This window comes from Kryptolebias marmoratus, linkage group LG8 (assembly GCF_001649575.2).
Source record: "Kryptolebias marmoratus isolate JLee-2015 linkage group LG8, ASM164957v2, whole genome shotgun sequence".
NCBI classification, from domain to species: domain Eukaryota; kingdom Metazoa; phylum Chordata; class Actinopteri; order Cyprinodontiformes; family Rivulidae; genus Kryptolebias; species Kryptolebias marmoratus.
Window position 1 is genome coordinate 2,310,717 of NC_051437.1, and position 15,065 is coordinate 2,325,781.

The 15,065-nt window shown below is 41.9% G+C and overlaps 1 protein-coding gene across 1 annotated transcript in view; it reads left to right on the forward strand.

Moving 5' to 3' along the window:
• The window catches only part of LOC108247138 (Ig-like V-type domain-containing protein FAM187A), a 25,984-nt gene extending 18,543 nt beyond the window's left edge, over positions 1-7,441 (forward strand). Inside the window, exons 3-5 of the mRNA XM_025010298.1 lie at positions 2,449-2,814; positions 3,719-3,957; positions 7,215-7,441. Coding sequence (XP_024866066.1) covers positions 2,449-2,814; positions 3,719-3,957; positions 7,215-7,441 — 832 coding nt within the window. The remainder of the gene's footprint in view (positions 1-2,448; positions 2,815-3,718; positions 3,958-7,214) is intronic.
• The last annotated feature ends 7,624 nt before the right edge of the window (positions 7,442-15,065 follow it).

A 15,065-nucleotide genomic window follows, 5' to 3' on the forward strand; every position in this document is an offset into this window, starting at 1 on the left:
CTATCTATCTATCTATCTATCTATCTATCTATCTATCTATCTATCTATCTATCTATCTATCTATCTATCTATCTATCTATCTATCTATCTATCTATCTATCTATAAATAAAGCAATGAATAACAAACAGAAATTGAGATCTCATACAAGAACACGCTGTCCACATGCCAACAAACCTGTGCAATATGGTGGAATTACTAAAAATCTGAAAATAAAAACACAAAACATCGATTTAGATATATCATCAAAAGACCACATTTTTTTCCCTATTTATTATTTACTACTTTAACGATTAAGGATGAACAAACAAATCACCTCAGGCAGTATTTGTCTCCAAGCATGTTTTTCCAGTATGTTCTCTCAAACTTACTGTTCTCTATCCAGTTTTTACATACTTATGTACCAACCAACCAACCAACCAACCAACCAACCAACCATCCATCCATCCATCCATCCATCCATCCATTTTCTTTACCTTCTTCTCCTTTTTGGTTGTGGGTGCTGTTGCCTATTTCCAGCAGCCATTGTGCACCCTGTACTGGTTGCAAGTCCATCAAAGGACCACATACAGACAAACCATTCACTGTCTCACTTACAGTTATGTAATGTCTTTCTACCAAAATAAAAACACCTGAGTGAAGTTACGGTCCTCAGCGGAGAGAACTTTAAACCCACTCTTGAGGACTGCGTGGCTGAACTTCTCCCCTGGGTCCTTTGTTCTATGCGACATAGGAGAAAGACACGGAGAGGAAAGTGAGCCGGTGTGTTGTGCAGGACTCGCCAGAGGCACAACAAACCTCCTCTTCTCACTATCCTGCTCGCCAATGTCCATTCTCTGAGGAATAAACTGGACGACCTGCAAGCACGGCTTAATTACGAACGGGACACGAGAAATTGCTGCGTCCTTGCCTTTACAGAGACATGGCTGGAGCTGTGCATCCCCGACTGCGCCGTAACTCTGGACAATTTCTCCATCTACCGGATGGATTGAACCAAGGACTCAGGCAAGTCTTGCGGAGGGGGTGTGTGCTTTATGATTAACTCCTTGTGGGCCACAGATGCACATATTCTAGCGTCTCACTGTACACCAGCCCTAGAGTTACTCGCCATTAAGGTCAGGCCCTTTTGCGTGATTCTCACCGTAGTTTACATCCCACCTCACCTTGAAAACATACACCCTGACGCTGCCTTCATTGTTCTGGGAGATTTCAACCAAAATAACATGAAAAAAGTACTCCCTAAATACTACCAACACGTTTCTGTGGCTACCAGGGGAGACCAGACACTAGACCACTGCTACACTCCTTTCAAGGACAGTTACAAACCCCTCCTCCGCCCTGCTCTGAATAGGGCGGACCACAACGTCATTCTACTGCTCCCTGCCTACAAACAGAGACTGAAACAAGAGAAAACGGTTTCCAGGGTCATTTACAAATGGGACAATGCAGCCAATGAGACCCTACAGGACTGCTTTGACACAACAAACTAGCAGATGTTAGCAGATGTAGCAAATCTGTTAAAACCCTGGGAACATTCTGTGGTAACCACCTGGAGATGCACAATTGGTAAATGCTAGAGCTGACTGGAAGTAGAGTATTGAGGTATTATGAAAGTTTGGAATATAAAAAAAAAATGTTGTAGTGTTGCTGTCTGTGAGCAGTTTGGGAAATCTAACCAACTAATCATAAAGAGTACAATAATGGATGAAGGATTTTGCTATCAAAATGAAACAGTTTAGGAGTCTAGGCTCCTTAAAGTAGAGGAGGCTGCATGTATGTACAGTATGTCACCATATTCGATCACAGGTACAAAAGTAGCTTCCACAAGTTATTATGTTGTAGATGTAAATCCAATAATTACTTTCTGAGAATAAAATCTGTCCAGTTATCCATGAGATATTTTGCTGACAGACAGACAGAGCTGACCACTAGTCATTTTCAGTGATGCTGTTTTCTAAGATGTTGCACAATGTGTAGTAGCCTACTCAAATTTTACCTCAACTGTAAAAATTAAGAATGTTAGAATTGCTTTTGTGTTGGTTAATATTAATTAGATGTGATGAATATACTGAGTGGAGTTGATTCTAAAAGTTAACCAGCTGTAGATCTACAGCCAGTGATTACTTTGAGAAAATGGGCAATAAAAAGTGTTTTGCAGTAGTAGCTGTTTATCCTCTCAAGATGCAATATAAACCCAGTAAAAAAAAAAAAAAATTCAAATTTTGACTGAGTGCAAATAAAATCCATACATTCAATAGTTTTACCTAATTAAGCATACAGATAATATACATCACCACTATCCAAACACCATAAATTGTAATAAATTTACAGATGTTTTGATGTCAAAAATGTTTCAAGAATTTAATAAAAAATTTGGACATCCGAGTCTGGGTAAGTACAAAATCTGAAAAAAAAAATGTTTGTAAACCCTGAATCCACAATAATCCACTGCATCCTCCTAGAGTCACTGAGGAGTGGAAGGGCCAACAGAAGAACATCATGGTGTATACACATCCTCTGTACCAGGTCTTCCTCAGCTACCAGTCCTGGTCTGTGTGCGACCGCTGTGGAGTTCCAGGGGAACAGGTTCGTGTGGGACTTTGCTACGTCCAGTCCCGCTTCCTGCATGTGCGCTACAGATGGGCCAATCAGACAGTAGCTTCCTGTGGTTCAGGGGCGTTACCCGGAGCTTTGGACCCTCTGAAGCAGAGCAGGGTGGGGCCTAAACTGGAGGTGAAAAGCTGTGAAGTGCTCTGTCCTACTGAATCCCCACCCCCTTTGAACCTGGTTGCTCTGATGGCATTTCTTGGTTACAGGTGAGCATCATGTTACTGCCCTGTGCAGACCAATAAGCGAAATAAATAAATAAAAAAATCACATTTTACATATCAACAGTGTTGTCAAACTACCGTTTTTGGTTATGAACAATTAATATCTTAACTGTTGCAAATACCTCTTTAAATGTCATTAGTTTGTAGAAATAGTTTAATTCTGACAGCACTGACAAGCTAAAGGCTAGTCTAAATGCAGCCAAGACCAAAGCTGCTGTCTTAAAACTTTGATCTCAAGTGGTTCATGCAAATAATAATTTATAAACTTTACAGTAAATGGATTGTACTTTTATAGTGCCTTTCTAGCTAATCAGGCCACTGAAAGCACTTTACAACACAATCTGCCCTCATCTACCCATCCACACACAGCACTCTATTACATCTCTACAAAGCTATTCTGAATAAATCATTCTATAGAGTCTAATCAGTGCTTTTTAACTCCAATCATTCACTGATGGCAATCAGGGGTTCAGTGTCTTGCCCAGGAACACTTAAATAGCTGCTGCTGCTGTTATTTATATTTGCAAATAACCTAGAGTTCCATGTAATTAAATATATACTACAAAATTCCATGCAAAATTTACACGAATAGCTATACATCTTCTGAGATGGGACTTCTTTTAAGATATTTGGTCTTGCCCAATTAAGACTAGCCATTATTTTGTCAGTCCTGTCAAAATTAAATATTAAACTGAGGTTGTTCAAAGAACTATCTACAAGTTCAAAATTAATTGTTCACAGCTTTTTCATAGACCCTACTTCAAAATACCTGAACTGTCTCTTTATGCGTTGAGTTTGTTGAATATATTTTCTGTCTGCAAAAGTACCACTGTGATACATACTGTTTTACCTGTAACATAACTAATTTAGCTCCTGTGCCATGCCATAGTTTTGCCTCCCTGCCAGTCCAGGTGCCTGTGTTCTACCTAAACCACCCAACAGACCGTGTCCTAACCCTGGGATGTCCCGGAGCTCGTCCAGACATGGCAGTGGCTTGGGATCAAGGATTTAAACCGATCTACAGATTACAGCACAAATTATGGAGTAACATTAGCACCACCCCCCTGAGGCTACAAATAGATATGGGGCACCACCTGCTGTTCCAACCAGCAAAGACCCAGGACTCAGGTATGAGCTGCAGTAGTGGTTTCCTCAGTCTCCACCAGCCATAATTTATTCTGTAAAATTGAGTTCACATGCTGCTTTTATCAGTATTTTAAGAAGCGGAGCCTTTGCTTCTGTTGACACGTTTTGCTATTTTATGGTCTGTATTATTGTTGTTTTTTAGTTTTTACCCACAATATCTAACTCTGAAATAGTGTTTTAATGGAGCTTCTCCACAAAAAAACAACAAAAAAAACAAAAACAAAAACAAACAAACAAGCAAACAAAAAGCATATGTATTATACTGTGCCTGTCTCCCATAAACATTGAGGAAATCCATCCTGGAGATTTGCCTTTCACATAAGTGTGTGGCATGTGTGCACATCTGTTTGTATGTCTGTCTGTAAATAAATATATCATAAATTACTGAATGATTACTAATGAAACTTGCAGAAAGTGATAATCAGATGAACATCTACAACTGATTGTGTTTTGGAATCAACCCGATTCAAAATGACCACCACAACTAGTAACTGAGAGTCACACTCAATGCAAACCCTGAAGGTGACATTTCACTATCTTGTATACCAATATATTCAATGTTTGACCCTGAAAAGTGGAAGGCAATATGTATTTCTTCAAGGAATGCTAGGCCTTTAATGTTTTAAAAAAAATTAATGACCGCCAAAAACAACATACTGACTCTTTGACATGTTGGTTTCATATTCAGTGACTTTACTCCTCAGAGCCATTTTGTCCCTGTCCATTATAATTCACTGTGAAATGATATCATATTGTGGTGGAGGAGTTTTGTGCCTGAATGATCCTAGGAGCTTTGCTGTCAGGGGCAATTGCCCCTTGGAGGGTCTCTCAAAGCCTATTGGTCCTAGGCGATAGGCCAGACAAAGAGCGATTTACGTAAAACACTTGTATTGACAGAAGTGTCCCTTGCCCAGACGTGGGTTACTGGGGCCCACCCTTTTTTGAGTTCTTAGTGGGGGTGCTGGAAGGTGCTCCAGCTCAGTGCTCCATCATTCTGCTGGGGGACTCCAGTGCCCATGTGGGTAATGTCAGTGTAACCTGGAGGGGTGTGATTGGGAGGAATGTCCTCTCTGATTTAAACCTGAGTGGTGTTCTGTTATTGGACTTATGTGCTAGACACAGTTTGTCCATAATAAACACTGTGTTCAAACATAGGGGTGTCCATAAGTGCACATAGTTCCAGACCACTTTTGGCTACTAATCTATGGTACATTTTGTTGTCACGTCATCTGATCTGTGGCTGTATGTTTTGGACACTTGGGTGAAGAGAGGAACAGAGCTGTCAACTGATGACTACCTAGTGGTTAGTTGATCAGATGACAGGGGAAGATACTGAACGAGTTCCAATAGACTCATACAGAGATGAAGGTTTGTTGGGAACACCTGGCAAGGGAACCAGTCTGAAACATTTTCAACTCCCATTGCTGACAGAGCTTTGACTGCATCCCAGCTGTGCCATGTTCTGCAACTTTATTGTTAAGACAGCTGACTTGAGCTGGGGTCACGAAGTTCTTGATGCCTCTCATGGCAGCCATCCCTGAATCTGGTGGTGGACACCCTGGGTAAGGTAGGCTGACAAGCTGAAGAAGGTTTTCTATCTGGCCTTGTTAGCTGATAGGACTCTAGAGGCACCTGAGGGGTATTGGTGGGCCAAGCAGACTGTTGCTGAGGCAAAGGCCCAGGTGTGGGAGGAGTTTAGTGAGGCCTTTGATAGAGACTCTAAAACACTTTAGTTCAGGTAATTAAAAGTTCCACGGTGGCAAGGCTCTGCAGGTGGATGGGATCTGAGGTCCTTAAGGCTCTAGATATTGGTGGGCTATCTTGATTGACACGCCTTTGCAACATTGCTTGGACATTGGTCTAAGTTCCACTGGGTTGGCAGAATGGTTCCTCTTTTTAGGAAAGGGAGCCAGAAGATGTGTTCCAATTACAGGGAATCACATTCCTCAGCCTCCTTGGTAAGTTCTATTCAGGGGTGCTGGAGAAGAGAGTCCAGTCAATAGTCAAATCTCAGATTTAGGAGAAATGATACAGCTTACTCCTCAGCCATAAAACACTAAAGCAGCTCTTTACCTTTGCTAGGGTCCTCCAAGGGGCATAGGTGTTTTCCCAACCAGTTTAAATGCATTTTGTGGACTTGGAGAAGGCATTTGACCGTGTCCCCTTGGGTACCCTGTGGGGGGTTCTCCACATGTATGGGCTTTTGGGTCCATTACTAAGGGCCTTTCAGGCCCTATACAAATGGTGTGAGAGACTGTTTTGCATTGCTGGTAGTAAGTTGGACTTCTTCAGGGTGAGAGTTGGAGTCTGACAGGATTGCCCGTTGTCACAGTTTCTGTTTACTCCTTTTATAGACAGAATTTCTCAGTGCTGCCAGGGGACGGAAAGGGTCCACTTTGATAGCTTTAGGATTTTGTCTCTGCTATTTGCAGATGATGCGGTCCTGTTAGCATCATTGTGCTGTAATCTCTAGCTTTCACTGGAGTGGTTCACAGCTGAGTGTAAAGCAGCTCGGAAGATCAGCACCTCCAAATCTGAGACAATAGTTCTCAGATTTGGAAAAGGGTGGACTGCTCTCTCTGGGTTGGGAGTGAGGTGCTGCCTCAAGTGGAGGAGTTTAGGTATCTCATGGTTCCTCACAAACCCTGAGTGAGGGAAGAAGAAGATAGACAGATCAATGCAACATTTGCAGTATTGCATACTATGTACCGGTCCATTGTGGTGAAGCTGTAAAACAAATCTTTCTGATTAGTGGTTGGTCTACGTTCCTCACCTATGATCACAAACTCTGGGTAGTGACCAAAAGAATGCAATTGCAGATACAAGCAGTGGAAATGTGTTTTTTTCCACAGGGTAGATTGGCTCCCCTTTAGAGATAGGATGAGAAGTTTTGCTATCTGGGAGGGACTCAGAATAGAACTGCTGCTCCTTTGCATCAAAAGGCAGTTGAGGTGGTTGAGACATGTGGTAAGGATGCCCACTAGATGCCTCCTAGGGAGGTGTTTTGGGCATGTCCAACTGTGATGAGTCCCTGGGGAAGAGCCAAGAAATGCTTGAGTGGCTAAGTTTCTTTGCTGGCCTGGAAACACTTTAGAATTCTACTAGAAAAGCTGGAAGAGGTGGCTCGGAAAAGCTGCTGCCCCTGTAACCTGATGCCAGAACAAGTGGTAGATAAAAAAAAATAAATGGATGAATGAATAATAAAATGTTTTGTGCTGTTAATGGTCTGTATTTTTCAGGTATCTATTACTGCTGGCTGCAGGGTCGCCGGGCTGCTGAGATCCATCTGTTGGTCTATCCTCATCTGGGTGGAGGTCAGTCCGTGCTGTCCCACCCGGACTTCCCAGCAGCTGTTCAGACTGTGTTAAAAGCTTATGCTGTTATGATATGTCTGTTCTGTCTGCTATTGTTATGCAGAGCTGGGCTCAAATATCTGAGCCACAAAGCAGAAACACATGTGGATTAAACCAAGTTTAGTGAACATTGTATCGTTTTCCTTGACCTTCACACACAGATGTGAAATAGTGGCGAGTGTTGTGTATGGCAAAGAAAGCTCTGTGTGTTAGCATTGTATTTCAAATTACCAGCATCTTCAGAACACAATGAGTCAGAGAAGAAACTATATAAAAAAAGATAAACTTCTCAATAACTTTGTGTCTGTCTCCCTCAAGTAATCCAAGTATAGTTTGCAAGTCCATGCATCACTTGTTGGCCTGCTGGTGTTGACTCTGTGTTCCGATATGTCTCCCATGTCCTACACCCAGGGGTGGAAATTAAAAATTTTGTCCACCAGCCACTATGCCTGGTGGACACAATTTTTTACCAGCCACTCAAATATTTTACCAGCTACTATTTTTTGTTGTGACAAAAAGTTATTTCATATGATGATGATGATCGACGTGGGTGGAAGCAGTTGTGGTGCCCTACAAGCTGACTACTCTTGAAAAACAGAAAATAAAATAGCTTCTCATCACAACACCTAATTGGTGTTAGACTGCATGTAATCTGTAGTGGATCGAGTGCATCATATGGGTTTGCAGTGAACTGTTGTAATATTTTTAAGCGGGTTTTCTCAGGTTTTTTCGGGTCGAATATTATTTAGATATTTTATTTTCCAACAACAACCAGTTAATTTACCAACAAGTCTTTAACTGTGTTTATTCCTCTCATCACGGACAATAAGTCCTCTGAATTTGGAGACATTTGTTGTTTTTTTTTTTTTGCAAAAGTTACCAGGGGGAACCAAATATTTCAGCCGTCTGAAATAATCGGTTCCCCCTCTAAAACATAGGACAAAAATAATTTACCAACAAGTCCTTAACTGTGTTTATTCCTCTGTATTATGATAATATTAGCACATTTTATTACTAGAAGAATGATGTTTTTTTTGTTTTTTTTAATGAGAAATATTTGCCCCTCTAAACAATTCTGTTAATAGATAAGTCATTTATTTTAATTATTAATTGTTTTTGTCCACACATTGTCTATATTGTCCATAACAGAGTCTGTCTGTCTGTCTATCTATCACACTAGCAGAACTGTGGGTTAACTTCGCCAAAACAAGTTGTTTGATTTTTTTTGGTCTCCGTAGTTCCCTTGCAGCGCGAGCACAGCGCGGCGGTTACGAGCATTGAACATGAACGTGCACTTTTTGCAGCGTACGCGGCACGGAGACGCAGGGGGAACCGTATCTGATGGAGGAACACAGCTCAACGTAACAGCAGCAACTCGAGCACATTGCTGCCCCCTATATGTCAGGAGGACAAATAACACCTTTTCTGTTCAAATTGCCAACCCGCCACAGTGGCGTGTGTGTTGATCAAATTCACCATCAATTCGCCACTTCAAATATTTACCCGCATTTGGCGGGTGGCGGGTGCTAATTTCCACCCCTGCCTACACCACCACTACTCTACCATGGATATACTCACCCAATTCAGATTCTGAACCAAAATCTTCTGTCCATTCTGAAATTCTTAGAATGAATAAAATGCTCACTAAGCCTTAGTCTTTGGGCTCTGCTGCTGCTCAAGCTGAAGGTGCTGAGTTTCCTGTCTTGAGTCTGTGGCCCAGCTGCAGCCCAGCCAGATGATCTTTAGATTTGAACGAGTACCAAACCCAAGGCCCATGCCCTCACATCTATCCTGAATCGCTCAATTTCATCATCCTGGTCAAAGGTTTATTATGGAAAAAAATAACACCTGAGTCAACAAAGCTTTAAGAGAGCAGCGACTCTGCCAAAACTGTGAGGCCTCAGTCCACCAGGCTGATATTGCAGTATTTTCGACCTCTGCAATTCAGACAGAGCCGCCTTCGACTGCTTCTGTGACTGCCGGCCAGCCACACTACATGAGCAGAGAACATATCCAGCAGACTGTTTAAGCCTCTTTCCTGCTGCTGCTGCAAGTGATCCGCAAACAATCAGCGAGGAAATTTCAACAAAAAATCCAGCCAACTTCCAGCTGGAGAAAGACTCTGTTATGTCCAAGGGAGAAGCGCCTCTTCAGCAGCTGGTAAAAGCATCAGCTGTGCAAGTCACCACCCCACCTGCTAGAGTTTAATGCAGTTCAATCCTATTGTATGAGCTCTCAACACACATGTTATTAAAGTTTATGCTTCTAATAAAAAAGGTGCAGCTTCAACAAGAGTTTAGAACTCGCTCGGGCTTAATCCGAACGAACACGCAAGAGTGACTTCTCCTTTTGAATCCATTGTGTATCCGGAGAAAAATGTCCCGTCTGTACAAGAGGGTTCCTCCAAACACTGTCTTCTCGAGAGAGCTAATTATGATTACCTGGCAGGAATAAAACAAAAACCTGGTCAAGATGTTGATGAATTCAAAATACGTTTTGAACAAGAGTTTAGAACACACAGTGGAATCCCTGTGGACCCAGATGATAACTGTCCATTCCAACAGCAGCTAAAAAGGGCTCTGTTAACAGGTTTCCGCCCTGACCTGTCAGCTTGGATTTCAAAACACTTGGTGGGTGTAGAAACTTGTTCTGTTTCTCAACTGATGGAGTATGCAAGACATGCTGAAAATGTTGTTAAAACTGCGAAAACCGGGAGTGCATTCCATGTAGATGGGGATGAGCTTTTCACCACAGATGAAGTGTTTTACCAAGGTCCCCCAGCAGGCCGAGGCAGAGGCTTCTTCCGAGGGGGACAGGGACAGTACTGGCCATTGTTTTCATCAGATTTAGAACAAGCAGAGGAGGAACAAACATCGGCAGACTACATGATTAAAACACTAAAAATGAAAGAAGTGTCAAATGCAAATTTACTGCCATCAGATTAGGTTTCCCAACAGGACACACCTCTGGTCCAACCAGGAGACTGGGTGTACATGAAGGTGGTGAAAAAGAAAAACTGGGCCAACCGACGGTGGGAAGGACAGTTTCAAGTGCTGTTGACCACACCCACCACAGTGAAGATCACTGAAAGACCCAGCTAGATACATCTCAACCACTGTAAGCTGCAAAGAGTGCTTGACCCTTAAAAGCACCGGAACTGGGGGAAGTATGACTACAAAGGGGCCTCGCTGTTTAGAGGTGTGGTGTCTTAACGTCAGTGAAGAAAACACCTGATCCCAGTTCCATTAGGCTATTAGAGGGCTTGTGTGTCGTTGTAGACGAAGCAACAATGAGGACTCTACACATGAAGTGGTGGATTCCCTGTTATGTTGTGGTTGTTGCATGTGTCACCCTCACACACACCCTAAACCTCCATCATAAGGATGTGCTTTCCTGGCTGACCACCGTGGTGGATGAAGAATCATTAGCAGATGGAAACCTAAGGCAGGGCTATGTTCATTTTATGGCTAAGCAAAGCAATCTTACCAGTTGTTATGTCTGTACCAAGTTACCCAAAAGCTCACATCAGCCAACTCTGTACGTGAAGAACATGACCTCCAATGAGTCACGGGCATTTTACTCAGCTATAGGGATGAACAACACGCAGGTGTACCAAAACTACGGTGTTCGAATGGATGTGCTTTAGTGGGAGGGAACTCCGCCTATCCCCATGATGGCCAACGTCCCCAAAGGCATGACTCACCCCCAATGCTGGACACAAGGCCAGAACGATGGTCCTTTTATAGGAAACAAATCTGGGTGCATAGAGGTGTCCTTCATTCCAATTTTAGAACAAGATAACACAGCCACACGCCTCATCATCCAAGGGATGTGGTTGTGTGGCCACTGTCTGTATGAAGTACTACCGGGAGGGAACTGGATAGGTAGATGTGCCCCTTTTCGATTTTCAGATGGAATATTTTTCATATATCATGTCCACAATGAAACTCACAGGAGAACAAAGCGCGAGCTGGATCACACTGTGTTGCACTTCAAACCCCATGACGCTGTCTATGGCTCTGACGTACCAGAGGAATTCAAGCATTGGTCTAAAGCTGGAAAGGTGCTCCTAACAGCAGTTGCGTACGTTGGTGTAGCCAAAAACATGTTACGTCTGGAGATGGTTGATTATAGGGTGAAAGTTTTAACGAACTTGACTCTTCAGATCATGATCGTGTGCCCCTCAGACAAAAGTGTACACAATGCCGCCATTAGAGAATCCTACTCTGAGAAAGCCCGATGAAGGCTGAATGAGAAAAGAAAAATTGTGTTATGAAGTTCATATTGAAAAGTGTGTCCTACAGTGATGTTGTTAAGGCCCCAGGCCTGTACTCTTAAGTATCATGTTAAATGTTTTTACATATGAGAAGGGTTTCCAGCTCCAAGTGCTGATTGGCTGCCTCCCTCTGCTGGTGGACTTCCTGAGAAGACCTTTAAGGAGTACCTGTCCAAAGATGATTGGCTGGAGCACACCTTGGACAGCAACACCAACTCACCAGAAGCTGCCAATAAGGAAGCCCGACCACATGAGGCAGCTGATAAAAGCCAGCTCAACCTTTCAGTCAGGGCTGCTGTGCTTTAGGTGCAGTATGCCATAGGGTTTTCTGACTATGTCTTTGTTGGTATTGGTTGTGACAGCGAAAGAAATCTTGGTAGTCAAAACTACACTTCAGTGAAACTGTTTCTGGTTTCAGCCAGCTGTTGTTGGAGTTCATTCGTTCTGTTGTTAGAGATTTCGTGTTTGGTTTTCTTTCGGGTCTGTCTATTTGGGATTTGTCTTTTGTTTTGCCCGTCAGACTTTAAATAGTCTATTTTACTTTCTGTACAACAGTTTTGCTGTATTTCAGTTCACTATTGAGGCAAACTCCTATCTTGTATTTCATTTTAGCACTTTAGTTGTAACCAAAATAAACTGTACTATATTCTGGGTCTTGTCCTTTATATTGCGTCCTTCACGAGCCGGGACGTAACAGATATGAATTGACGTTCTCACAATTGAGGTCTCAGACGTTTTGCTGGACATTAAAATAAAACATTTCACTACTTTTGCTATCATGTGTTTGACTTGAAGTTTTGCATTTTGTGAGCTCGCATGATAAACAGGAGGGAGCTGTTAGAGTTTAATGTAGTTCATTCCTATCGTACGAGCGCTCAACACACAAGTTATTAAAGTTCATGCTTCTAATAAAAAAGGTGCCGCTGCAACAAGAGTTTAGAACTCGCTCGGGCTTGATCCAAACAAACACGCAAGACTTCTCCTTTTGAAAAAGCCTCATAAAAGACAATCTACTCTCTGCATGGTTCTTTATTTAGGTCGGGTGAGAATAAACCCTGACACCACCGATTGCTAATCCTGTTTGACCACCGTTACTTCTGTTTTCACCATCAACTTTGATAATTGGAGATATCATTATCAGGCATGTTTGCTTTTTAATGTAGTTATGCATTTGTTTCCTTGAACAACAGCTTTTGACATTTTTAAGAAGCTATAAGAAGTTCATAAACAACACTACTCTTTAGCAATCAGAGTTAAACAAATACACTTTTACACAGTTCCTGGACTTATGAAAGATCTGCAGGAAATTTGATTTTTTATTTGGACCAGTCCATACAGTTGGCCATGTGTCTGGCCATTATAGAAGACTTTTAAATATTCAAAATGTGTCTCCTATCCCACTGTAGAACCCAGGATGTTAGTTTTATTTACCTTTTTATTGTTTTGGAACCACTGGCCCTATTTTAACAAAGACAGTCTTTACCTTAACAGACTTTGCAAAGTCAGAGTTAATTTCCAGTATACAACACACTGTTCTGACACACCAATGTGACTGACTGTCTACATCTTGCACCTGCAGTTTGGACACACATTATCTTCTTCTGTTGTCTCAATTAAAAGTTAATAACCAAAATTTATACATTCAAATTAACTCTGCCTCTACTGGCCCTATTGTTGAACCTTTCCATATTTCTAATATAACCTCTACTAGATATTCTGTAAAACACTAAGGAAAACAACTTGTCTCATGCTCCCATAATCCTATTAAGGTGAATTCCCGGTCCAATAAAAGTTTACTGTCAACCCCAAATACAATTAAATCTGGCCCTCTAATAGATTTCATTCCTCCAAATCCCTTCTTGTAAACAATTTTGTTACAGATAGTAACAAGACCTAGTATAGATTTTTGTCTTACTCACGTCCATTACCATATAGCTCATAGTATTGGTAGAGGACGAGGACTGCCAGCCATAGCAAACTCATGTCTACCAATACATACAAGAACATCTTTCAATTTAGGCCAAAGCATTTTTAAATTCTTTGAATGCTTCACACTCAGTCTCAATTCTTCTCACTGTAAGGCACAAAAACCACTTCTAGTTGTCTCTTTTAACTAATTATTAACCTCAGGCTTTTCAGTGTGCTTTCATCAAACCGCTGTAAAACAAAACAAAACAAAAACAACACTCTTGATCCTAATGTTTTAGCCAACTACAGACCAACTTCTCACCTATTTAACATTATTTTAAAAGAACTTTTAACCCATTTGAAAGTTAATGATCTCTGTGACAAGCTTCAGTCAGGATTTAGATAACATCATAGCCAAACAGCCATAAAATAATGACAAATGATGTTCTTACAGTTTCCAATAGCAATCTCGTCTCAGTGTTGGTCCTGTTGGATCTCAGTGCTGCATTTGACACTATTGACCAGAAAATCCTTTTTCACAGACTTAAGTGCATTAGTGAGATCAAGGGAACTGCCTTAGCTTGGTTTAAATCCTATCTGTCTAAAAGATTTTGACTTGTACATGTAAATAATGTGTCCTCACCATGTTCTAAAGTTAGTTATGATGTTCCCCGGGGTTCTTGTTCTAGGTCCAGTTCTGCTCTCTTTATATATTGTACTGTATGCTTGCATTAGGTCACATTATCAGAAAATATAACTACATTACCATTGTTATGCTGCCGACACGCAACTTTATTTATCAATAGGACCAGATGACTCATGTCCCACTCAAACTCCAGGCTTGCTTTAGAGATGTAAAAAACTGGATGTCCTCAAATTTTCTCTTGTTGAACTCAGATAAAACTGAGGCAAATATCACCTTTTCACATGACAACAAGCTTGTTTATTTATAAAGAGCTCTCTTTTTGTTTAAAGCAGTCCTGAGTCTGCTACCAATGCATTGGATTTGTATCAGAACTTTTGTGTGCACACATAATTTTAATGGTCATTCATCAACATCAGCGCTGACTCACATACCCAGTGGTGTGTTGGCTGGTGTTACGCCGAGCTGCGTTCCCCCATCAGATACGGTTCCCCCTGCGTCTGAATATAGTTTGTATATAGACTGTAGTTACAGGGAAAAAAAAAAGCAATATATATTTTAAATTATGGTACAAAGGCTATTGACTTATAACATTTTTCAGATTTGTTGAGTCTCAATTATCCATCCATCCATCCATCCATTCTCTTCCGCTTATCCGGGGTCGGGTTGCGGGGGTAGCAGCTTAAGCAGGGAGACACAGACTTCCCTCTCCCCAGCCACTTGGGCCAGCTCCTCCGGGGGAATCCCAAGGCATTCCCAGGCCAGCCGAGAAACATAGTCCCTCCAGCCTAGCCTGGGTCTTCCCCGGGGCCTCCTCCCGGTGGGACGTGCCCGGAACACCTCACCAGATGCCCGAGCCACCTCAACTGGCTCCTCTCGACGTGGAGGAGCAGTGGCTCTACTCTGAGTC